The 24,432-nt window shown below is 41.7% G+C and overlaps 1 protein-coding gene across 1 annotated transcript in view; it reads right to left on the bottom strand.

Moving 5' to 3' along the window:
• Positions 1 to 24,432, bottom strand: part of PDE5A (phosphodiesterase 5A) — a 404,052-nt gene that overhangs the window by 145,715 nt on the left and 233,905 nt on the right. The window contains exons 7-8 of the mRNA XM_040418267.1: positions 20,665 to 20,802; positions 11,352 to 11,419 (exon numbers count right to left, since the gene is read on the bottom strand). Of these exons, the coding sequence (XP_040274201.1) occupies positions 11,352 to 11,419; positions 20,665 to 20,802 (206 nt within the window). The remainder of the gene's footprint in view (positions 1 to 11,351; positions 11,420 to 20,664; positions 20,803 to 24,432) is intronic.

Here is a 24,432-nt window from a genome sequence, read left to right as displayed (position 1 = left end):
CCTGCATTTTTTCGCTCTATGCAGACTTTAATTACCAGATTTCTATGGGGCTCTTCCAGTCCTCGAATCGCACTCACCACATTGACTAGACCTAAATCCTCGGGAGGGGCGGGTCTTCCAGATTTGAAACTTTATCACGCAGCCTCCTCTTTTCTCAGATTACTTGACTTGCAGCATCATAGGCGTTCTAAACAGTGGGTTCAACTAGAACAGTCCCTCTACTCCTCTCCACTTAACCATACTCCTTGGATTGCGACAGAGACTCGTCCCAAGTTTAAAAGTTATAACAAACTGACACAACAAACCTTGAAATTATGGGACTCGTTTATACAGAAAGGCATTTGTTCTAGAAAATTTAGTCCCTTAACTCCACTCTTCCACAACCCAGCTTTTCCAGCTAGTTCCAATAGGGATTCCTTCCTGGGGATGCAGGCCTCTGCGGATCCACGCTTTTATCACATCCTATCAGGAGCTCCTTTGCCGTCAGGACTTGTCCTCAAAACACTTGAATGCTCGTATTTCCTGGTTGGAATACGAACAATTGAAATCGTACATTTCCTCAAAAGGTGAGGAAGGTTCCTTTGGAAAATCCTTATCTGAAACTGAGAAATTATTTCTGTTACTGTCACTACCAGAGCTTTGGGACGTTCTCACAGCTCTGTTTCTCCACCCCTGTGATGATGTCACTACTAGAGCTGGGAGGAGTTTTCTGTTTCCTTCCTCCCAGCTGTTTCTCCTCCGTTTGATTTCCCTGCCTTTATATTCCCCCTCCTCCTATTGTAGGTGTGGATTATATTTCTCATTTGGGTTGTAGCTCTTGCTTGAGTATCTTCCCTTGTATGCTATCCTTTCACTGGACCTGTGTTCTGCTGCAGCAAGTACTCTGGATATTGCCAGCCTGTCTTTGGATCCGTCTTCACTGCGGCTGCAGCCCTTCAGCTAAGTGTGCAGACATTGCTGTGTATCTGTGTGTTTTCTGACTGGATCCGAGGCGACCACGGTTCCCTACATATACTGAGCAGGGCACCGGTGGCCGTGCCCCTTCCACTATTGTAGGGGTTACAGTGGTCATCAGTCTTAGGTACGCGGGCATGCCTCCTTCCACCATTTGGATCCGGGCATGGGCTTAGCAGCATAGGGAGAGCTTTTGAGGGTCTGACAGGGGTCACCCTTTATCCTCCCTAGTTTGGGTCCGGTCAGTAGCTCTATTTTCTGTGCATGCTCTTGTTGCTCACATACAGCCGTGACAGTTACCATCTCCGCCGACTCACCTGATTTCTTTGCTATATAGGAATCTGATGGAAGATACATATCAGCGCAGACCGAGCTTTATTTCAGGTTGGGAACAAGAGCTAGGTGCCTCTATAACAAAGGAGGATCAACACAAAGCGTTTATATTCTCTCACAAATTATCAATGGCCTGTTCAGCACAGGAAAAAAACTATAAGATTATGGTTCGATGGTACAGGTACCCAGTTAGACTTCATAGGATATTTCCATCAGTACCAGAAACCTGTTGGAGATGCAGCACAGAAAAGGGGACTATGTTGCATATCTGGTGGGGCTGTAATAAGGTAAAACCTTTCTGGAACAAAATCTTTGACATATATAGGAAGATGACTGGGAAGTCAATAGAAAACACACCTCAAGTAGCGCTCCTCTCCATCCTACCAGGTTCCATCGCTTCTCAGAAACGCAATATGTTGAGATTTTTTATCTCCGCAGCTAGGTCTGTGATCCCTAGACACTGGCGCACCGTACATGCACCTAACATCAGAGAATGGTATCAAGAAATGTCGCACATAAACAGAATGGAGGAGATTTCTGCTGAGGCTTCGGACCTTTCGAACCAATTCCACAAGGTATGGTTGCAATGGATCGAGTTTCAAGACTCTCTAGAACTTCTGACAGTACTCACTTCGTAAATGGCAGGCACTCTCATCATATACACTCACCTAAAGAATTATTAGGAACACCATACTAATACGGTGTTGGACCCCCTTTTGCCTTCAGAACTGCCTTAATTCTACGTGGCATTGATTCAACAAGGTGCTGATAGCATTCTTTAGAAATGTTGGCCCATATTGATAGGATAGCATCTTGCAGTTGATGGAGATTTGAGGGATGCACATCCAGGGCACAAAGCTCCCGTTCCACTACATCCCAAAGATTCTCTATTGGGTTGAGATCTGGTGACTGTGGGGGCCATTTTAGTACAGTGAACTCATTGTCATGTTCAAGAAACCAATTTGAAATGATTCAAGCTTTTTGACATGGTGCATTATCCTGCTGGAAGTAGCCATCAGAGGATGGGTACATGGTGGTCATGAAGGGATGGACATGGTCAGAAACAATGCTCAGGTAGCTCGTGGCATTTAAACGATGCCCAATTGACACTAAGGGGCCTAAAGTGTGCCCAGAAAACATCCCCCACACCATTACACCACCACCACCAGCCTGCACAGTGGTAACAAGGCATGATGGATACATGTTCTCATTCTGTTTACGCCAAATTCAGACTCTACCATTTGAATGTCTCAACAGAAATCGAGACTCATCAGACCAGGCAACATTTTTCCAGTCTTCAACAGCCCAATTTTGGTGAGCTCGTGCAAATTGTAGCCTCTTTTTCCTATTTGTAGTGGAGATGAGTGGTACCCGGTGGGGTCTTCTGCTGTTGTAGTTCATCCGCCTCAAGGTTGTGCGTGTTGTGGCTTCACAAATGCTTTGCTGCATACCTCGGTTGTAACGAGTGGTTATTTCAGTCAACGTTGCTCTTCTATCAGCTTGAATCAGTCGGCCCATTCTCCTCTGACCTCTAGCATCCACAAGGCATTTTTGCCCACAGGACTGCCGCATACTGGATGTTTTTCCCTTTTCACACCATTCTTTGTAAACCCTAGAAATGGTTGTGCGTGAAAATCCCAGTAACTGAGCAGATTGTGAAATACTCAGACCGGCCCGTCTGGCATTAACAACCATGCCACGCTCAAAATTGCTTAAATCACCTTTTTTCCCATTCTGACATTCAGTTTGGAGTTCAGGAGAATGTCTTGACCAGGAGCACACCCCTAAATGCATTGAAGCAACTGCCATGTGATTGGTTGACTAGATAATTGCATTAATGAGAAATAGAACAGGTGTTCCTAATAATTCTTTAGGTGAGTGCACTTCCCCTCCTTCCCTTCTTCCTTCCCCTTCCCCCTTCTCTCTCTTTATCTTTACCTTCTCCTTTCCTCCTTCTTCCGTTTCACCTTTCTTGTATGTTTAGTGTTTTCTTTTCTAGGACAGTGACGGGGTTGTTCCCTCACGTCTTATTAACGTGTCACATTGCAGAGATACTTTTGCTGGTATGTACTTTTGTTGTTACATATATATATATATATATATATATATTATGTACTTCATTGAATGAAATGTGGACATGTTAAATGTTTTTAAAAAATGAACTGAATAAAAACAGTTTAAACATAATGTTCATGTCAGTGTAAGGGATTTGTTTAAACGTTATTACTTCATTTTAGGGTGATGTGTTAGGTCTGTTGTTGATCGTGAGGCTGTACGTTATGTGCAATATTTGCAATTTTGACCATTTTTGTCTGTAGAAAAGAATTGTAGAATAGAAGTGTAGAATAGCAGTGGGTGTCTACCTACGAGGAGACATGGAGGTGCTGGTAAGCAGCCGGACACCACTCCATGTGTCGAGGGGAGACACCTCACCCCGGGTCTTTCTCATCGATATGGAGGAAGGGGGTGTTATAGGAACCCAAAAATGTCTATTTCTGCGTTGAGTCCCTTGGGGATTAGGGTGTCAAATTCGTAAATTCTTCTGGATTCTAGTCTGGACATTGCTGCTATGTGATTCCCTCCTCTCCAGGGTTTCTTGACTTTCTCTATGGCTGCAAATTTGAGTGATGAGGGGTCTTCGTTATGGGTGTCTTTGTAATGTTTGGAAAGAGAATGTTGGTCAAAGCCTTTTTTAATATTGTTAATGTGCTCAGATATTCTTTTTTTGAGAGTGCGTTTGGTGCGGCCGATATATTGTTTGTTACATGGACATTGTAACATGTATATTACGTCAGTTGAGTTGCATGTGAGATGGTCTTTTATGTCTAAATAGAATGGGTTGTTGGTAGATTGGACATTGGTAGTTTTTTGGGGGAATTTTGTCGTTTTGCAGTTGTTACATGTGCCGCATTTGAAAAAACATTTCAGATTTAGGCAATTGTTAGATTCTTTTGTTCTTGTTTTTTTACGTGTAGGGGCAATTCTAAGGCCTAAATTTTGGGCCTTTGTGTATGTTATTTTGGGTTTTAGGCTTAGCATTGGTCCTATGGTCTTATATCCCAGTAGGTGGGGCCAATGTTTATTGATTATTTTTTCTATGTTTTTGAAATGGGTATCGAAAGGGAGGATGATTCGTAGTGTCTCGTTAACATCTGAGTTAGGTGGTTTTGTGGCGAAGAAGGATTTCCTTTCCATTTTTTTGACTTTTTGGAGGTAAGTGTTGATTATTTCTGTGGGGTACTGTTTGATCTGTAATTGTTTGCTTAGTTGTTGTGCTTCAAGTTCAAATTGATCGTTGTGAGTACAGTTTCTTTTCAGGCGTCTGAATTGGCTAGTGGGTATGTTTGTCAACCACCTGGGAAGGTGACAGCTGGAAAAAAGTATATAACTATTTTTGGCGGTTGGTTTATGGTATGTTTTACAGATGAGATTTCGATCCTTTTTCTTGATTGTGATATCTAGAAAGTCAACAGTTTCTTTACTGGTATGTGTGGTGAAATATAGGTTTTTATCGTTACGGTTGATCTCTTGTATGAAAGTATTTAATTCTTCTTCTGATCTATTCCAAATGAAAATGATATCGTCAATATATCTTCGCCAGAGCACCAGGCTTACCCCCAGCCTTGGTGATATAACCTACTCCTCCCATTGAGCCATTGGGGGCGAACCTGGTGCCCATGGCTGTTCTCCTAATCTGTAGGTCGAAATTTGAATCATGGTGGAAATAGTTGTGTGAGAGAATGTATTCTACACTTTGTGTTAGTAACTCTATTTGTTCTGTGTGTATGTTGTCGCTCTGTTGTCTCTGATTGCATCAATCCCTTGTTTGTGGTTTATTATCGTGTATAGTGAGCTGATGTCCATTATGCCTAGTGATCTTCCCAGTGTATCTCTTCTAATGTTTTTATTATGTCTGTGGTGTCTTTGATGTATGATGGTGAGCGGATCACGATTGGTTGGAAGATTCTGTCTACATATTGGGATAGGTTAGAGGTAATGGATCCGATGCCCGAAATGATGGGTCTACCTGGGGGATTGTTGGGGTTTTTGTGAATCTTAGGAAGGCAGTAAAAAATGGGTATTCTTTTTTGGGTTTTCATTATGAATGCATGTTCTTGTTCATTTAGAATCCCTTTCTCTAGGCCTTTTTTGCAGAGTCTGGTTAGTCCCTCTAAGAAGGATTTTATAAGTGTCGTGGTCGGATAGTTGTTTTATGCATTCTTGGTTGTAGTCGCTGTCGTATTGCATAACAATTGTTCCTCCTTTATCTGCTGGTCTTATGATGATGTTTTCTGATTTCTCTGGTTGTGTGATAGCGTCTATTTCTTGTTTTGATAAATTGTTCCGATTTGTCTTGGTTTTCAGTTTTCTGAGGTCTGATTCTATCCCTTTGCGGAAGGTCGCAATCTCTTGACTAATTTCTTGTTTTGGATATTTGCTTGATTTCGGTTTCAAGGTTGTGTGTTGATATTTAGGGGGATTTTTATCGATTATTTGGATGGGGTTCTTATGAAGTATTTCTTTAGGCATATTTTCCTGATAAATTTCTCTATACTAATATATGTACTAAATTTGTCTAGGTGTGCCGTGGGGGAAAATGTTAACCCTTTATTAAGTAGTTGTTTTTGAGCATCTGTTAATGTCACTTTGCCTGAATTGATCACTATGTTGTCTTCTAGTGGTGTGTCCGAAATCTTCTCAGTGTTTCTTTCGTCCACCTCTGCGTGTCTTTTTGTGTTGGTGTGGGGGTACCATGGTCTGTGATGTTGTTCCCTGTCTGGTGACTGTGTTTATTTCCAGTGGTGGATGTTCCGTGGGTGGTTTTCCCTGTGTGTTTGTGCTGGTGAGGGATTTCTCATGTGATTTTCTTCGTTGTACCTGTGTCTCAGGTTGTATCCAATGGTAGGGGATTGCCGTCTCTCTGTTCTCATTACTCTTTGTTGGTGTCGAATTGGTCGATTTCGTGTCTGGTGGTGTGGTGGAGTTCGGTCTAAAAAATGTGAGTTGTTTAGTGTTTCAAAACTATTAGTTACTGGTATCTCATAATGTATTTTTGGGTATTCAGTTATGTTCTTGTCTGTAATACTTGTCTGATCAGTGGGGTGGTTTCTCTATGTCTGCTCTATGTCTCTAGTGTCTTGTTTTTGGTAGGTTTTGGATGATCTCTAATTCTGGTCTATCAAGACTTTTACAGATGCAGGACTGCCATTCGTTATATTCATCATTTTGGGTGAATGTATCAATGCAGGTTCTCATGTTATTTATCTGTTCTATGGTCTCTTGTAGAATTTCTGATCGTCTTTTGATAATCATATGAACTAATATGGTAGATTGTTTGTGTAGGAAGGCGTTCCATTCCCTATTGAATCACGGGACTGCCGGCGGGTCACGTGGCGTCCCAGAAGCGGTATCCACTAATAGCGCGCTAAAAAGATTCAAACTCCGGCCACACACCGGTCACGTGGGATGCCACGTGACCCGCCGGCAGTCAGGTGGTCCACCACCCGGAAGCAAGCCATAGCTTACAGTACTCACCGCAGGCCGGGCGAAACAACGCCGTCCCAGCACGCCAAACCACAGGGGGAGAAAGAGATGCCGAGGAGAAGGCAAACCGACCAGCTTTACACACTTTAAGGCTCCTCGCAAAACAAAGTGGATCACAGGGGACATACCTAGGTTAAAAACCTAGAGAATCGTACCCACCCCACTCCCCATAGCTGGCACTTGGTTAGTATATATGAACTATATCCACAAGACTATATTTTATTGGACTTCCTACCATTTTTTGAACATTTTCTATTATTATCATTATTATCATATTTTTTATTATTATTATTATCATATTTTTATCATTTTTAGCTATTTTTTCATTCAAACAAACCTTATCCTTTTACTCTTTAACCTATTTTGAGAAATCATGTGAATTGGATGTTCTAATAATCAAATAAATATATTTTTATATGATATACTGTCTCAACACACACTGTATCCAAACACCACATTGACTTATAAAAACACCCCTTCGCAGCTTCAGGTGATAGAGTGCCTGTTCCACTCCATATACTTACCTGATACATCTCCTTAAAGGACTGTGGGGCAGTCTTGGCACAAGAGCACCTAGGTCCACTAGTTGTGTAGGGTGAGCCGCCATTTACTATATTCACTATCTGTATTTTGTCACTGTTTAATATGCGATGTCCACCAGCAGGTGTCACTGTTGCGCAGATACAATACAACAAACCACATCATGTCAGCTAGTTTGTAAAGGTTCCTGAAATCACATACAGCATGGGGCTAGAGGTCATTTCCAACAGACGAATCCTCAAGCCTTCCAAAATCATATTTCTGTTCCAAATAGCAGTTACACTATTTATATGAGCTAATAACAAACACAATTTAACGGAACTAAATAGAAACACAAACGCCCGCAGATAAGTTTCATAAAAATTTTTTAAAAAGTGGCGTCTTCTGTGACAAATGTTTTAAATGTAATTAAACCCTCAGCTTGAACACTACCAAATGTAAAAATACACCACGTAGTAGCATCTGGATCCCATATCTATATAGTCATTATCCCACCACTTAACTCTGACAGTGACTCCAGGGAAAGTCAATCTACTAAATCATAAGGGATTCCACAGTCCATGAGGGAATGATTAGTGATGAGCGAGCATGCTCAGCCGAACTGCTGTTCGGCTCAAGCATCACTATGCTCAGCAGATCCGAGTGCTCGGCCAAATAATTCAGGCGCTCGAATACAATGGAAGTCAATGGGAGAACCGCAGGCACCCCCTGCTCAGAAGAGAAGAGGGTGTCTGGTTCATAAAAAAAGGTTAGAAATTGATAGAAACAGCATTAAGAGGATAGTTGGATGCATCTTACACTCCTATTATGTATGACATACAATAGACAACCACACAAAGGCTATATGACAAAAGCCAGGTATGTGCCCAATCTATCCATGAGACAGATAACAGCCAGCATACCTTACAACAGCAGCCTTGTGCACCATGAGATATTCCAAAACAGATCTCATCTGACTGAGATCAGTAAACCTCAAAGTTATTTTGCATCTGTTGGATGGCTTGGGTGGACCTGCACACCTAGATCAATATCATTAGGGCGACAAAAAGTTTTCCGATTGTCCTAACATAATATTCAATAACCTTTCTATACAGTTTAGTTATGTAAAAAAATCATTTGCATAAACATGGGCTTATGGGAAAGACATGCAAATGAGCAGAATCTGCCTTGTTTTTCAGCTGTCATAAGACTATGAAAACCAATAGATGGAGTTATAAACACCGCCCTCTATTGGTTTTACAGTCTTATGACAAGTCTAATATTCTTGTCAGAAGACTATGAAGCCAATAGAGGGCGCTGTTCATAACCCAATAGCGCCCTCTTTTGGTTTCAGTCTTCTGACAAGCTTATTAGTGTAGCCTTTTCCATGGAAAATTTGCGATAAAAATTTGCGATTAGAATTTTTGCGATCTACACTAGGATGATATCTGAAACTGGGAAAGCTGGGTAATAACTCGCAATCTACACTGAGTTATTACCCAGCTTTTCCAGTGTCAGATATTATCACTGACTTACTACATAATTATTACATAATATTCGCTATATATTTGTTTTGTTAGAATATTACGAATATTCTAAAAAACGAATAAAGAGCAATATAGCAAATATGATCTCAGCGAATAGTCTTGTCATAACACTATACATTTAAGGCTACTTTCACACTAGCGGCACGGAATATTATGTTAGGACAATCGGAAAACTTTTTGTCGCCCTAATGATATTGATCTAGGTGTGCAGGTCCACCCAAACCATCTGACAGATGCAAAATAACTTTGCGGTTTATTGGTTCTCAGTCAGATGAGAACTGGTTTGGAATATCTCATGGTGTACAAGGCTGCCATTGTAAGGTATGCTGACAAAGCCGGTCATCTGTCTCATGGATAGATTGATGGCTTGCACATACCTGGCTTTTGGCCTATAGCCTTTGTGTGGTTGTCTATTGTATGATGTACATAATAGGAGTCTAAGATGCATCCAGCTATCCTTGTAATGCAGTTTCCAAACCATTTTAATGGGGTATCCATCAATTTCTAACCTTTTTTTATGAACCAAACACCCTTTCCTCTTCCAAGCAGTGGGTGCCTGGTTGACTTCTATTATACTCGGGTGCTCGGCCGAGCACGCAAATATAGCAATGTGTTTGGGCCAAACACCAGAATATTTTGGTGCTCGCTCATCACTAGGAATGATAGATTCAATTTAACTCTTTTTTTGTGTATATTTTTATTGTGTAATCGCAGTACATTGGGCGACGTCAGAAAGTCTAGTCAATGTACACTGCGTGCAGAATTATTAGGCAAATGAGTATTTTGACCACATCATCCTCTTTATGCATGTTGTCTTACTCCAAGCTGTATAGGCTCGAAAGCCTACTACCAATTAAGCATATTAGGTGATGTGCATCTCTGTAATGAGAAGGGGTGTGGTCTAATGACATTAACACCCTATATTAGGTGTGCATAATTATTAGGCAACTTCCTTTCCTTTGGCAAAATGGGTCAAAAGAAGGACTTGACAGGCTCAGAAAAGTCAAAAATAGTGAGCTATCTTGCAGAGGGATGCAGCACTCTTAAAATTGCAAAGCTTCTGAAGCGTGATCATCGAACAATCAAGCGTTTCATTCAAAATAGTCAACAGGGTCGCAAGAAGTGTGTGGAAAAACCAAGGCGCAAAATAACTGCCCATGAACTGAGAAAAGTCAAGCGTGCAGCTGCCAAGATGCCACTTGCCACCAGTTTAGCCATATTTCAGAGCTGCAACATCACTGGAGTGCCCAAAAGCACAAGGTGTGCAATACTCAGAGACATGGCCAAGGTAAGAAAAGCTGAAAGACGACCACCACTGAACAAGACACACAAGCTGAAACGTCAAGATTGGGCCAAGAAATATCTCAAGACTTTTTCTAAGGTTTTATGGACTGATGAAACGAGAGTGAGTCTTGATGGGCCAGATGGATGGGCCCGTGGCTGGATTGGTAAAGGGCAGAGAGCTCCAGTCCGACTCAGACGCCAGCAAGGTGGAGGTGGAATACTGGTTTGGGCTGGTATCATCAAAGATGAGCTTGTGGGGCCTTTTCGGGTTGAGGATGGAGTCAAGCTCAACTCCCAGTCCTACTGCCAGTTTCTGGAAGACACCTTCTTCAAGCAGTGGTACAGGAAGAAGTCTGCATCCTTCAAGAAAAACATGATTTTCATGCAGGACAATGCTCCATCACACGCGTCCAAGTACTCCACAGCGTGGCTGGCAAGAAAGGGTATAAAAGAAGAAAATCTAATGACATGGCCTCCTTGTTCACCTGATCTGAACCCCATTGAGAACCTGTGGTCCATCATCAAATGTGAGATTTACAAGGAGGGAAAACAGTACACCTCTCTGAACAGTGTCTGGGAGGCTGTGGTTGCTGCTGCACGCAATGTTGATGGTGAACAGATCAAAACACTGACAGAATCCATGGATGGCAGGCTTTTGAGTGTCCTTGCAAAGAAAGGTGGCTATATTGGTCACTGATTTGTTTTTGTTTTGTTTTTGAATGTCAGAAATGTATATTTGTGAATGTTGAGATGTTATATTGGTTTCACTGGTAAAAATAAATAATTGAAATGGGTATATATTTGTTTTTTGTTAAGTTGCCTAATAATTATGCACAGTAATAGTCACCTGCACACACAGATATCCCCCTAAAATAGCTAAAACTAAAAACAAACTAAAAACTACTTCCAAAAATATTCAGCTTTGATATTAATGAGTTTTTTGGGTTCATTGAGAACATGGTTGTTGTTCAATAATAAAATGAATCCTCAAAAATACAACTTGCTTAATAATTCTGCACTCCCTGTATTCATACACTTCCAATAGGAGAAATGGAGAATGACACAATGCAGATATTTTTTAACTGAGGAATGCATGTATGACAAAACATTATAATTGATGAGCCCTTGTACACTATACAATTTCGTTATTGCAGCTTGTCTCATAATTACCTTTTTATGGCATCTGCAGATTCTTTTAGCTCATCAGATTCCATATGAAAAACACTGGAAAAAGTATCCTGCCAAAAATCAATATTCAAAAGTTACCTTATGTATTGTTTGATCCATTGCTTAACACAGGGGAAAAACACATACACTACATACTATACAAATCAATGAAGACATTCTATAATTGTTTGCAGAATAATTATGATGACAAGATGTTCTCATATGATTTATTTATTTCAGGAATAGGGTTTGCCCAAGAGGCCATTTTGTGTATCCAAAAACTAAAAATATCAAATATGTGCATATATTTATGTATTTTGTGGTTTGGATATACCATCTGCATGACAGCACTGAAGATAAGAAGCAAAGTCAGCACTCAAAGAATTACAGTGGTCTTCAAATTATTCTTTGACTGAAATTCATAGAAAAATAGTAAGGTTGTCATCATTATGCAACATTTTAGTCCACATAGAAGAGATTCTTCAGGCTGGGGAGTAGAGGAGAGGTCTAGTAGGGAAGGGGGAGCCAAAATGTATTAAAAAGCTGGAGAACCCCTATAATACCCAGAATGCTACTCGCAGAAAGGTAATTATTGTACAATTACAAGACACAACATGCAATGAGTGTATCCTGTTGTCCTCTCCTGCATCAAGTTTCGCAGGTTAAACCTTCAGATAAAGTATTTCATCTTCATAAGCTTTACCTATCATACTCGACGACTGCTTCAGGGGCTGTGAGGTTCCAAGTGATCACTGGCATACTTGGTACTTAGGCAACACCATAGCCAACAAGGTATCTGATGGGTTTCATAAAGGACTTCCTTTACTTTCAGCAGCAAAGTTGTTGGGGGATAGATTACCAGGGTTTAAAGAGAACCTGTCACCAGGAAAATGCAGTGCAATCTGCAGGCAGCATGTTATAGAGCAGGAGGAGCTGAGCAGATTAATATATCGTTTTGTGGGATCATTAAAATTTGCAATGTTATACATTTAAATCTCTGCTCTTTCTGAACTCATGATGGCCCATGACAGCTGTTATCAGTGACTGATAGCATTCTCTGTGTAAGGCCTCATGCACACACCCTTATTTTCCATCTATATGCTATCTACTGCATTTTTTGTAGATAGCACATGGACTCCATTTCTATGGGTCTGCAATAAAAGGAATGTATGCTGTCCACATCTGTATATCCTATTCTGGTTTACACTGCAGACGAGAATAGTCAACTCTAGTGACGGGAGAGAGAAAACGCAGAATGCACACGGATGGGTTGGTGTCCATATTTTGCGGATCTGTAGTTTACAGACTAAAAAAAAGATACAGTTGTGTGCATGAGACCTAAGTGTGCATACAGAGATAGTTGTCAGTCACTGACAAGATGGCCCCTGTGTACAAATGAACTCAGAAAAAGCAAAGATGTAACATGTCACCATAAAATGCAGTGCAAACTGCAGGCAGCATGTTATAGAGGAGGAGAAGCCGAGAAGACTGATATATAGGTTCGTGGGAACTCATTCAGTCAAACTTTTAATTCAAAGACTTTAAAATAAGAATTTTTTCACGCTCACTGTTTCTCTGTATAGAGGCTGCTGAAGATTTTATCTCAGTCTTAACCAAGGATCTAGGAGAGGAGTGATATCATATGGGACTCTATACAATCATTTTCTCTATAGCTGATACATGGAGAAACCTCTCACAAGGAAAAAGGCAGGGGCACAGGCTGAAACTGCAGAAATACAGTGAGACTCTGCTAGGGGGCAGCAGTTCTATGTCCTTGCTGTCCTTCCATAGGACACACAGCAGGCTAAGTGTAGTGAGACTCTGACCCATCTGTCACTGGCCACAGAGTCATAAGGGGAAGTGTAGGCTGCAATGGCAGAAACAGATCAGAGAGCAAGAAAGAGCCAATATGGCAGACAACCCATACATGGCACATCAGCTAAGACATGTATACTGGGGGTAGAGGGAGGTGTTTTGTATGGTTTAGTTGATTTGGTAACTTTTAATAAACCTCTACAACATGTCAGATGTGGCTAAACATTTACCTTAATGGCTAACCAATGTCTAATCATCTACATGTTTTATTGACCTTTAAAGGGAATCTGTCACCAGGATTTTGGGTATAGAGCTGAGGACATGGGCTGCTAGATGGCCGCTAGCACATCTGCAATATCCAGTCCCCATAGCTCTGTGTGCTTTTATTGTGTAAAAAAACCGATTTGATACATATGCAAATTAACCTTAGATGAGCCAGAGCTTGAAAATATGACTCTTCTCTGGTCACACAAGTTAGATATGACTCTTTTATGTTAATTTGCATAAAAGGCGGGAAGTACAAAAATGCATAATACTTATTGAATTCGTCTGCAAATTAAATTAAAAGTGTAATTTATATGTTCAGGGTAACACAATGAACATTTAGAAACGCTCAGTGAGGGTAGCATAGTAGAGGTGACAGGTTCCATTTAACCACCTCCGGACCGCCTAACGCAGGATCGCGTTCCGGAGGTGGCAGCGCTGCGCACAGTCACGCATATACGCGTCATCTCGCGATGGCCGAGATTTCCTGTGAACGCGCGCACACAGGCGCGCGCGCTCACAGGAACGGAAGGTAAGAGAGTTGATCTCCAGCCTGCCAGCGGCGATCGTTCGCTGGCAGGCTGGAGATGTGTTTTTTTTAACCCCTAACAGGTATATTAGACGCTGTTTTGATAACAGCGTCTAATATACCTGCTACCTGGTCCTCTGTTGGTCCCTTTTGTTTGGATTGACCACCAGAGGACACAGGTAGCTCAGTAAAGTAGCACCAAGCACCACTACACTACACTACACCCCCCCCCCCCCCGTCACTTATTAACCCCTTATTAGCCCCTGATCACCCCTGATCACCCCATATAGACTCTCTGATCACCCCCCTGTCATTGATTACCCCCCTGTCATTGATCACCCCCCTGTAAAGCTCCATTCAGATGTCCGCATGATTTTTACGGATCCACTGATAGATGGATCGGATCCGCAAAACGCATCCGGACGTCTGAATGAAGCCTTACAGGGGCGTGATCAATGACTGTGGTTATCACCCCATATAGACTCCCTGATCACCCCCCTGTCATTGATTACCCCCCTGTCATTGATTACCCCCCTGTAAAGCTCCATTCAGACGTCCGCATGATTTTTACGGATCCACTGATAGATGGATCGGATCCGCAAAACGCATCCGGACGTCTGAATGAAGCCTTACAGGGGCATGATCAATGACTGTGGTGATCACCCCATATAGACTCCCTGATCACCCCCCTGTAAAGCTCCATTCAGATGTCCGCATGATTTTTACGGATGCACTGATAGATGGATCCGATCCGCAAAACGCATCCGGACGTCTGAATGAAGCCTTACAGGGGCATGATCAGTGACTGTGGTGATCACCCCATATAGACTCCCTGATCACCCCCCTGTAAAGCTCCATTCAGATGTCCGCATGATTTTTACGGATGCACTGATAGATGGATCCGATCCGCAAAACGCATCCGGACGTCTGAATGAAGCCTTACAGGGGCATGATCAGTGACTGTGGTGATCACCCCCCTGTCATTGATTACCCCCCTGTAAAGCTCCATTCAGATGTCCGCATGATTTTTACGGATGCACTGATAGATGGATCCGATCCGCAAAACGCATCCGGACGTCTGAATGAAGCCTTACAGGGGCATGATCAATGACTGTGGTGATCACCCCCCTGTCATTGATTACCCCCCTGTAAAGCTCCATTCAGATGTCCGCATGATTTTTACGGATGCACTGATAGATGGATCCGATCCGCAAAACGCATCCGGACGTCTGAATAAAGCCTTACAGGGGCATGATCAATGACTGTGGTGATCACCCCCCTGTCATTGATTACCCCCCTGTAAAGCTCCATTCAGATGTCCGCATGATTTTTACGGATGCACTGATAGATGGATCCGATCCGCAAAACGCATCCGGACGTCTGAATGAAGCCTTACAGGGGCATGATCAATGACTGTGGTGATCACCCCCCTGTCATTGATCAACCCCCTGTAAAGCTCCATTCAGATGTCCGCATGATTTTTACGGATGCACTGATAGATGGATCGGATCCGCAAAACGCATCCGGACGTCTGAATGAAGCCTTACAGGGGCGTGATCAATGACTGTGGTGATCACCCCATATAGACTCCCTGATCACCCCCCTGTCATTGATTACCCCCCTGTAAAGCTCCATTCAGACGTCCGCATGATTTTTACGGATCCACTGATAGATGGATCGGATCCGCAAAACGCATCCGGACGTCTGAATGAAGCCTTACAGGGGCGTGATCAATGACTGTGGTGATCACCCCATATAGACTCCCTGATCACCCCCCTGTCATTGATTACCCCCCTGTAAAGCTCCATTCAGATGTCCGCATGATATTTACGGATGCACTGATAGATGGATCGGATCCGCAAAACGCATCCGGACGTCTGAATGAAGCCTTACAGGGGCGTGATCAATGACTGTGGTGATCACCCCATATAGACTCCCTGATCACCCCCCTGTCATTGATTACCCCCCTGTCATGGATTACCCCCCTGTAAAGCTCCATTCAGACGTCCGCATGATTTTTACGGATCCACTGATAGATGGATCGGATCCGCAAAACGCATACGGACGTCTGAATGAAGCCTTACACGGGCGTGATCAATGACTGTGGTTATCACCCCATATAGACTCCCTGATCACCCCCCTGTCATTGATCACCCCCCTGACATTGATCACCCCCCTGTCATTGATCACCCCTCTGTAAGGCTCCATTCAGACATTTTTTTGGCCCAAGTTAGCGGAATTATTTTTTTTTTTCTTACAAAGTCTCATATTCCACTAACTTGTGTCAAAAAATAAAATCTCACATGAACTCCCCATACCCCTCACGGAAACCAAATGCGTAAAATTTTTTAGACATTTATATTCCAGACTTCTTCTCACGCTTTAGGGCCCCTAGAATGCCAGGGCAGTATAAATACCCCACATGTGACCCCATTTCGGAAAGAAGACACCCCCAGGTATTCCGTGAGGGGCATATTGAGTCCATGAAAGATTGAAATTTTTGTCCCAAGTTAGCGGAACGGGAGACTTTGTGAGAAAAAAATTAAAAATATCAATTTCCGCTAACTTGTGCCAAAAAAAAAAAATTTCTATGAACTCGCCATGCCCCTCATTGAATACCTTGGGGTGTCTTCTTTCCAAAATGGGGTCACATGTGGGGTATTTATACTGCCCTGGCATTCTAGGGGCCCCAAAGCGTGAGAAGAAGTCTGGTATCCAAATGTCTAAAAATGCCCTCCTAAAAGGAATTTGGGCCCCTTTGCGCATCTAGGCTGCAAAAAAGTGTCACACATCTGGTATCGCCGTACTCAGGAGAAGGTGGGGAATGTGTTTTGGGGTGTCATTTTACATATACCCATGCTGGGTGAGAGAAATATCTTGGTCAAATGCCAACTTTGTATAAAAAAATGGGAAAAGTTGTCTTTTGCCAAGATATTTCTCTCACCCAGCAAGGGTATATGTAAAATGACACCCCAAAACACATTCCCCAACTTCTCCTGAATACGGCGATACCACATGTGTGACACTTTTTTGCAGCCTAGGTAGGCAAAGGGGCCCACATTCCAAAGAGCACCTTTAGGATTTCACAGGTCATTTACCTACTTACCACACATTAGGGCCCCTGGAAAATGCCAGGGCAGTATAACTACCCCACAAGTGACCCCATTTTGGAAAGAAGACACCCCAAGGTATTCCGTGAGGGGCATGGCGAGTTCCTAGAATTTTTTATTTTTTGTCACAAGTTAGTGGAAAATGATGATTTTTTTTTTTTTTTCATACAAAGTCTCATATTCCACTAACTTGTGACAAAAAATAAAAACTTCCATGAACTCACTATGCCCATCAGCGAATACCTTGGGGTCTCTTCTTTCCAAAATGGGGTCACTTGTGGGGTAGTTATACTGCCCTGGCATTCTAGGGGCCCAAATGTGTGGTAAGGAGTTTGAAATCAAATTCTGTAAAAAATGACCTGTGAAATCCGAAAGGTGCTCTTTGGAATATGGGCCCCTTTGCCCACCTAGGCTGCAAAAAAGTGTCACACATCTGGTATCTCCGTACTCAGGAGAAGGTGGGGAATGTGTTTTGGGGTGTCATTTTACATATACCCATGCTGGGTGAGAGAAATATCTTGGCAAAAGACAACTTTTCCCATTTTTTTATACAAAGTTGGCATTTGACCAAGATATTTCTCTCACCCAGCATGGGTATATGTAAAATGACACCCCAAAACACATTCCCCACCTTCTCCTGAGTACGGAGATACCAGATGTGTGACACTTTTTTGCAGCCTAGGTGGGCAAAGGGGCCCATATTCCAAAGAGCACCTTTCGGATTTCACAGGTCATTTTTTACAGAATTTGATTTCAAACTCCTTACCACACATTTGGGCCCCTAGAATGCCAGGGCAGTATAACTACCCCCCAAGTGACCCCATTTTGGAAAGAAGAGACCCCAAGGTATTCGCTGATGGGCATAGTGAGTTCATGGAAGTTTTTATTTTTTGTCACAAGTTAGTGGAATATGAGACTTTGTATGAAAAAAAAAAAAAAAAAAATCATCATTTTCCACTAACTTGTGACAAAAAATAAAAAATTCTAGGAACTTGCCATGCCCCTCACGGAATACCTTGGGGTGTCTTCTTTCCAAAATGGGGTCACTTGTGGGGTAGTTATACTGCCCTGGCATTCTAGGGGCCCAAATGTGTGGTAAGGAGTTTGAAATCAAATTCTGTAAAAAATGACCTGTGAAATCCGAAAGGTGCTCTTTGGAATATGGGCCCCTTTGCCCACCTAGGCTGCAAAAAAGTGTCACACATCTGGTATTGCCGTACTCAGGAGAAGGTGGGGAATGTGTTTTGGGGTGTCATTTTACATATACCCATGCTGGGTGAGAGAAATATCTTGGCAAAAGACAACTTTTCCCATTTTTTTATACAAAGTTGGCATTTGACCAAGATATTTATCTCACCCAGCATGGGTATATGTAAAAAGACACCCCAAAACACATTCCCCACCTTCTCCTGAGTACGGAGATACCAGATGTGTGACACTTTTTTGCAGCCTAGGTGGGCAAAGGGGCCCATATTCCAAAGAGCACCTTTCGGATTTCACAGGTCATTTTTTACAGAATTTGATTTCAAACTCCTTACCACACATTTGGGCCCCTAAAATGCCAGGGCAGTATAACTACCCCACAAGTGACCCCATTTTGGAAAGAAGAGACCCCAAGGTATTTCGTGATGGGCATAGTGAGTTCATAGAAGTTTTTATTTTTTGTCACAAGTTAGTGGAATATGAGACTTTGTAAGAAAAAAAAAAAAAAATCATCATTTTCCGCTAACTTGTGACAAAAAATAAAAAGTTCTATGAACTCACTATGCCCATCAGCGAATACCTTAGGGTGTGTACTTTCCGAAATGGGGTCATTTGTGGGGTGTTTGTACTGTCTGGCCATTGTAGAACCTCAGGAAACATGACAGGTGCTCAGAAAGTCAGAGCTGCTTCAAAAAGCGGAAATTCACATTTTTGTACCATAGTTTGTAAACGCTATAACTTTTACCCAAACCATTTTTTTTTTACCCAAACATTTTTTTTTTATCAAAGACATGTAGAACTATAAATTTAGAGCAAAATTTCTATATGGATCTCGTTTTTTTTGCAAAATTTTACAACTGAAAGTGAAAAATGTCATTTTTTTGCAAAAAAATCGTTAAATTTCGATTAATAACAAAAAAAGTAAAAATGTCAGCAGCAATGAAATACCACCAAATGAAAGCTCTATTAGTGAGAAGAAAAGGAGGTAAAATTCATTTGGGTGGTAAGTTGCATGACCGAGCAATAAACGGTGAAAGTAGTGTAGGTCAGAAGTGTAAAAAGTGGCCTGGTCTTTCAGGGTGTTTAAGCACTGGGGGCTGAGGTGGTTAAAGGGGTTGTCCCATCGGAACATCTCCTTCTGGCAAATAGTGAGAAAGTAAATTAGATACAGGGTTTTTGTTTTTAACTGTTCATTCCTGATAATTGTCCGCTTGTACAGCAGATTTCAAATGGAGCAATGATCCCTTCTCTATGGGGATTAAAGATTTCTACTGCGATCATTCATCCCTGTACAGATTAATTGTACATGCGTATTTACACAGGGCAATTATCTATAACAAGTGTTTGTAGGAAGGTTCTTTCCAGATAATTGCCCCAATCCTCAGGCCATGTAAAAGGGCCCTAACAAACTATCGTTGTGACGCAGCATGACAGGCCCCTAGTAGTGTTCCTGAAGTGTCACAAAAATCCATCAAGGTGTGACTTTTGTCCAGTAGTTTTTATTTAGTGTGAGTTTAAAGATGACCTGTCAATACAAAATGTGATTTAATCTGCAGGCATCATGTTATAGAGCAGAAGGAGCTGAGCAGACTGATATCAAGTTTTGTGGGAAAAGATTAAGTATAACCTGGACTTCATTCATTTAAATTCCACCTCATTCTGGGCTTTGAAGTCAAGGAAGTGGTCCTATCAGTGACTGGCAGCCTGCCCTCTATGACTGTGTGTTACCTGGACAGCTGTCAATCACTGTTAGGACCACCTCCTTGACTTTAAAGCCCAGAATGAGCAGGAACTTAAATTAATGAAATACAAGTTATACAGAATCTTTTCCCATTATATATCAATCTGATCATAGATATACAGATACTACGGGAGTATGTCACAAAATAACTATCATATCACTGCCTGAAGTGACGCTAAAGTTAGCATCACTTTAGGCAGTAATATGATATATATTAATCTGCTCAGCTCCTCCTGTTCTTGATGCCTTGCAGAATTCACTGCATTTCATGGTAAAACGTCCTCTTTAATTATGACAATTGCATAATTTTTTAGTATTCAGTCATATAAAAAAAAAATCATAATTGTACAGATTTTTCTAAATTTAACTCGTCCCTAACTGATTAATAACACTCGAAGTAATGGAGGCCATTATGAAAAGTATGGTTTTTTTTTGCTAAGGAATGAATAGATGCTACCATCAAGTTGTGTTGTTTATTATGAAATCAATTTCTAAACCCTACACCCAGGATTCATCCATACTGGGGACCAAATAAATAGTATACTAAGGTACTGCAAGAACAACATGAATACTGAATCACTATGGGTTATAGAATACAACCCTAAAATGTTACAGCATTATATTTAATTATTACAGCCATACGGGTTAACTCACGGAAGAGTCCTCTTCCACAATGAAGATGGTACATCTCTGTGCCTGCATGAAAGATAGAATGGTTGCTGCAATCTTCTTTAAGATAACCTCCAATGACTGTTGCTCTTCAAAAATCAATGTTGCAAGATCAAGGAGAACCTAGAAGTTCAATAAAATAGAAAATCTAAATCATACAAGGCTTTACATAACAAGCTTAACTTTTCCTTTCTAACAGATTAACTTCTAACTTACTAGGGTGTATTTACTGTATTTCCTAGATGTATGGAGAGGAGTTTATTGCTTTGTTGTTCAAAATACTTCTTTACATTCTTTTTTATTCACTTAGCTGTATGAGGTTTTTTCTTTTCTTCTGGGGGTGGGGGGGGGGGTGTAGACACGGATTCTGTGCTGGAGAGGTCAGGACAGAGGCTGTAATACACAGCTGCTATTATTCTCTATTGGCAGAGATCAGAGAAACATCTGATGTCTGTTGTTTAACCCTCTGTATTCTGTAATCAACGCTGTTTGCGGCACACAAAGGGAAAAGCAAAGCAGGAACCCCTCTTTAATCATGTCACAGGGATGCCCTGCGAAGAGATATATACCCATACTGTACCTTATAAGGCAGAAAGCCTAGGGTCCATTGGCTGCCTGTCCATTATGTCTGTTATTAGCGCATACTTACAGGGAGTGCAGAATTATTAGGCAAATGAGTATTTTGACCACATCATCCTCTTTATGCATGTTGTCTTACTCCAAGCTGTATAGGCTCGAAAGCCTACTACCAATTAAGCATATTAGGTGATGTGCATCTCTGTAATGAGAAGGGGTGTGGTCTAATGACATCAACACCCTATATTAGGTGTGCATAATTATTAGGCAACTTCCTTTCCTTTGGCAAAATGGGTCAAAAGAAGGACTTGACAGGCTCAGAAAAGTCAAAAATAGTGAGATATCTTGCAGAGGGATGCAGCACTCTTAAAATTGCAAAGCTTCTGAAGCGTGATCATCGAACAATCAAGCGTTTCATTCAAAATAGTCAACAGGGTCGCAAGAAGTGTGTGGAAAAACCAAGGCGCAAAATAACTGCCCATGAACTGAGAAAAGTCAAGCGTGCAGCTGCCAAGATGCCACTTGCCACCAGTTTGGCCATATTTCAGAGCTGCAACATCACTGGAGTGCCCAAAAGCACAAGGTGTGCAATACTCAGAGACATGGCCAAGGTAAGAAAGGCTGAAAGACGACCACCACTGAACAAGACACACAAGCTGAAACGTCAAGACTGGGCCAAGAAATATCTCAAGACTGATTTTTCTAAGGTTTTATGGACTGATGAAATGAGAGTGAGTCTTGATGGGCCAGATGGATGGGCCCGTGGCTGGATTGGTAAAGGGCACAGAGCTCCAGTCCGACTCAGACGCCAGCAAGGTGGAGGTGGAGTACTGGTTTGGGCTGGTATCATCAAAGATGAGCTTGTGAGGCCTTTTCGGGTTGAGGATGGAGTCAAGCTCAACTCCCAGTCCTACTGCCAGTTTCTGGAAGACACCTTCTTCAAGCAGTGGTACAGGAAGAAGTCTGCATCCTTCAAGAAAAACATGATTTTCATGCAGGACAATGCTCCATCACACGCGTCCAAGTACTCCACAGCGTGGCTGGCAAGAAAGGGTATAAAAGAAGAAAATCTAATGACATGGCCTCCTTGTTCACCTGATCTGAACCCCATTGAGAACCTGTGGTCCATCATCAAATGTGAGATTTACAAGGAGGGAAAACAGTACACCTCTCTGAACAGTGTCTGGGAGGCTGTGGTTGCTGCTGCACGCAATGTTGATGGTGAACAGATCAAAACACTGACAGAATCCATGGATGGCAGGCTTTTGAGTGTCCTTGCAAAGAAAGGTGGCTATATTGGTCACTGATTTGTTTTTGAATGTCAGAAATGTATATTTGTGAATGTTGAGATGTTATATTGGTTTCACTGGTCAAAATAAATAATTGAAATGGGTATATATTTGTTTTTTGTTAAGTTGCCTAATAATTATGCACAGTTATAGTCACCTGCACACACAGATATCCCCCTAAAATAGCTAAAACTAAAAACAAACTAAAAACTACTTCCAAAAATATTCAGCTTTGATATTAATGAGTTTTTTGGGTTCATTGAGAACATGGTTGTTGTTCAATAATAAAATTAATCCTCAAAAATACAACTTGCCTAATAATTCTGCACTCCCTGTAAAGGGGTTGTCCGGGTTCAGAGCTGAACCCGGACATACCCACATTTTCACCCCGGCAATGTGTATGTAAGATGACTGTATAACACTTATTAATATTGTCTTTGTTGAGATTTGGTGCCGTTCGTTAGGTTTCATAAACGAAACCCCTTGTTGGGCAAATCTACTGGGCTGTCCACATACATGACCTCTGAAGGAGGGCCATGTGAACAGACACATCAATCCACCTCCTCCATTAAAACACACTGCACCTGCACTAAACTTCCAAAAGTACAAGTGCAGATGTCAGGTGCTGTGTGTTTAAACAGAGGAGGTGGTTGTATGTGTCTGTTCACAAAGCCCTCCTTCAGAGGTCATGTATGTGGACAGCACAAAAGACTTGGCCAACAAGGTGACATACCTTATAAAATATAGAAAATGGTGCAGAATATCAACAAAGCCTACATTAGCTGTTTAGTCAAATTGGTCAATAGTAACCAGAAAGTGGACAACCCCTCTATGTATCTTCAAATGATTGCTTTATTAGTACACAGCTTAATGAACTTGCCTACGTGTAGATTATTATTATCTATTTGAAGACGCCATTAATTCCATGATGCTGTACATCTAAGTGGGTGTATACATACATAATATAAAAACATGAGGCATGAACATTTTAAGACTGATACAGAGGGAGAGAGCACTCTGCCCGCGAGAGCTTACAATCTACAACAGAGAGGGGAAAGACACAGTAGGTGAGGGTAAAAGCTGCTCATTTGGCTGTGTGGTGGCAGAATGCTTATTGTAGGTGGTAGGCTTTCCTGAAGAGGTGGGTTCTCAGGTTACGGTTGAAGGAGAGTCTGATGTACTGGGGTAGTGAGTTCCAGAGTAGGGGAGAGGCACGTGAGAAATCTTGAAGACTGTTGTGAAGAAGAGACATGAGGAGAACAAAGAAGGAGGTCCTGTGAGGATTGGAGATTGCGTGAGAAGATGTAAGCAAAAGCAGAACAGAGATTTAAGGTGGGGGCAGTTGTTGATGGCCTTATATGTAGTTGTTAGTATCTTGGACTGAATTTATTGGGCAATGGGGAGCCAGTGATGGGACTGGCAGAGGGGAGAGGCAGAGGAGAAACAAAGGGAAAGGTGGATTATGCAGGCAGCAGAGTGGAGGATAAATTTGAGGGATGTAAGAGTGCTAGATAGTGCAGTACTTTGCAAAAATATAAATAGTAAAAAAAAAATAATGCAAACACAATATTTCTACCCATATAGAGCATGGTGGAATTGCATTTTTTTCCCATTTCCCATTTCTCTCCAGCTTCCCACTACATCATATTATGAATTATTAAATAGAGTAATTATAAAGTACAACTTGACGCCAAAAAACATGGCTATGTGAATGGAAAAATAAAAAAAGTTATGGCTCTGGAGAGGCAGGGAGTAAGAAATGAAACCACAAAAATGGAAAATCCCAGCATCTTCAAAAGGTTAATTGATCATCAGCAAGTGTGACCACTTCTAAAAAAAAGATGTTTTAGCAGTTTGCTGGTCTGAAGCATTCAGGGGTATGTTAGCA

This window comes from Bufo bufo, chromosome 2 (assembly GCF_905171765.1).
Source record: "Bufo bufo chromosome 2, aBufBuf1.1, whole genome shotgun sequence".
Taxonomy (NCBI): domain Eukaryota; kingdom Metazoa; phylum Chordata; class Amphibia; order Anura; family Bufonidae; genus Bufo; species Bufo bufo.
Note: the sequence above shows the minus strand (reverse complement) of the source record. Positions and strands in the feature narration are given on the sequence as shown.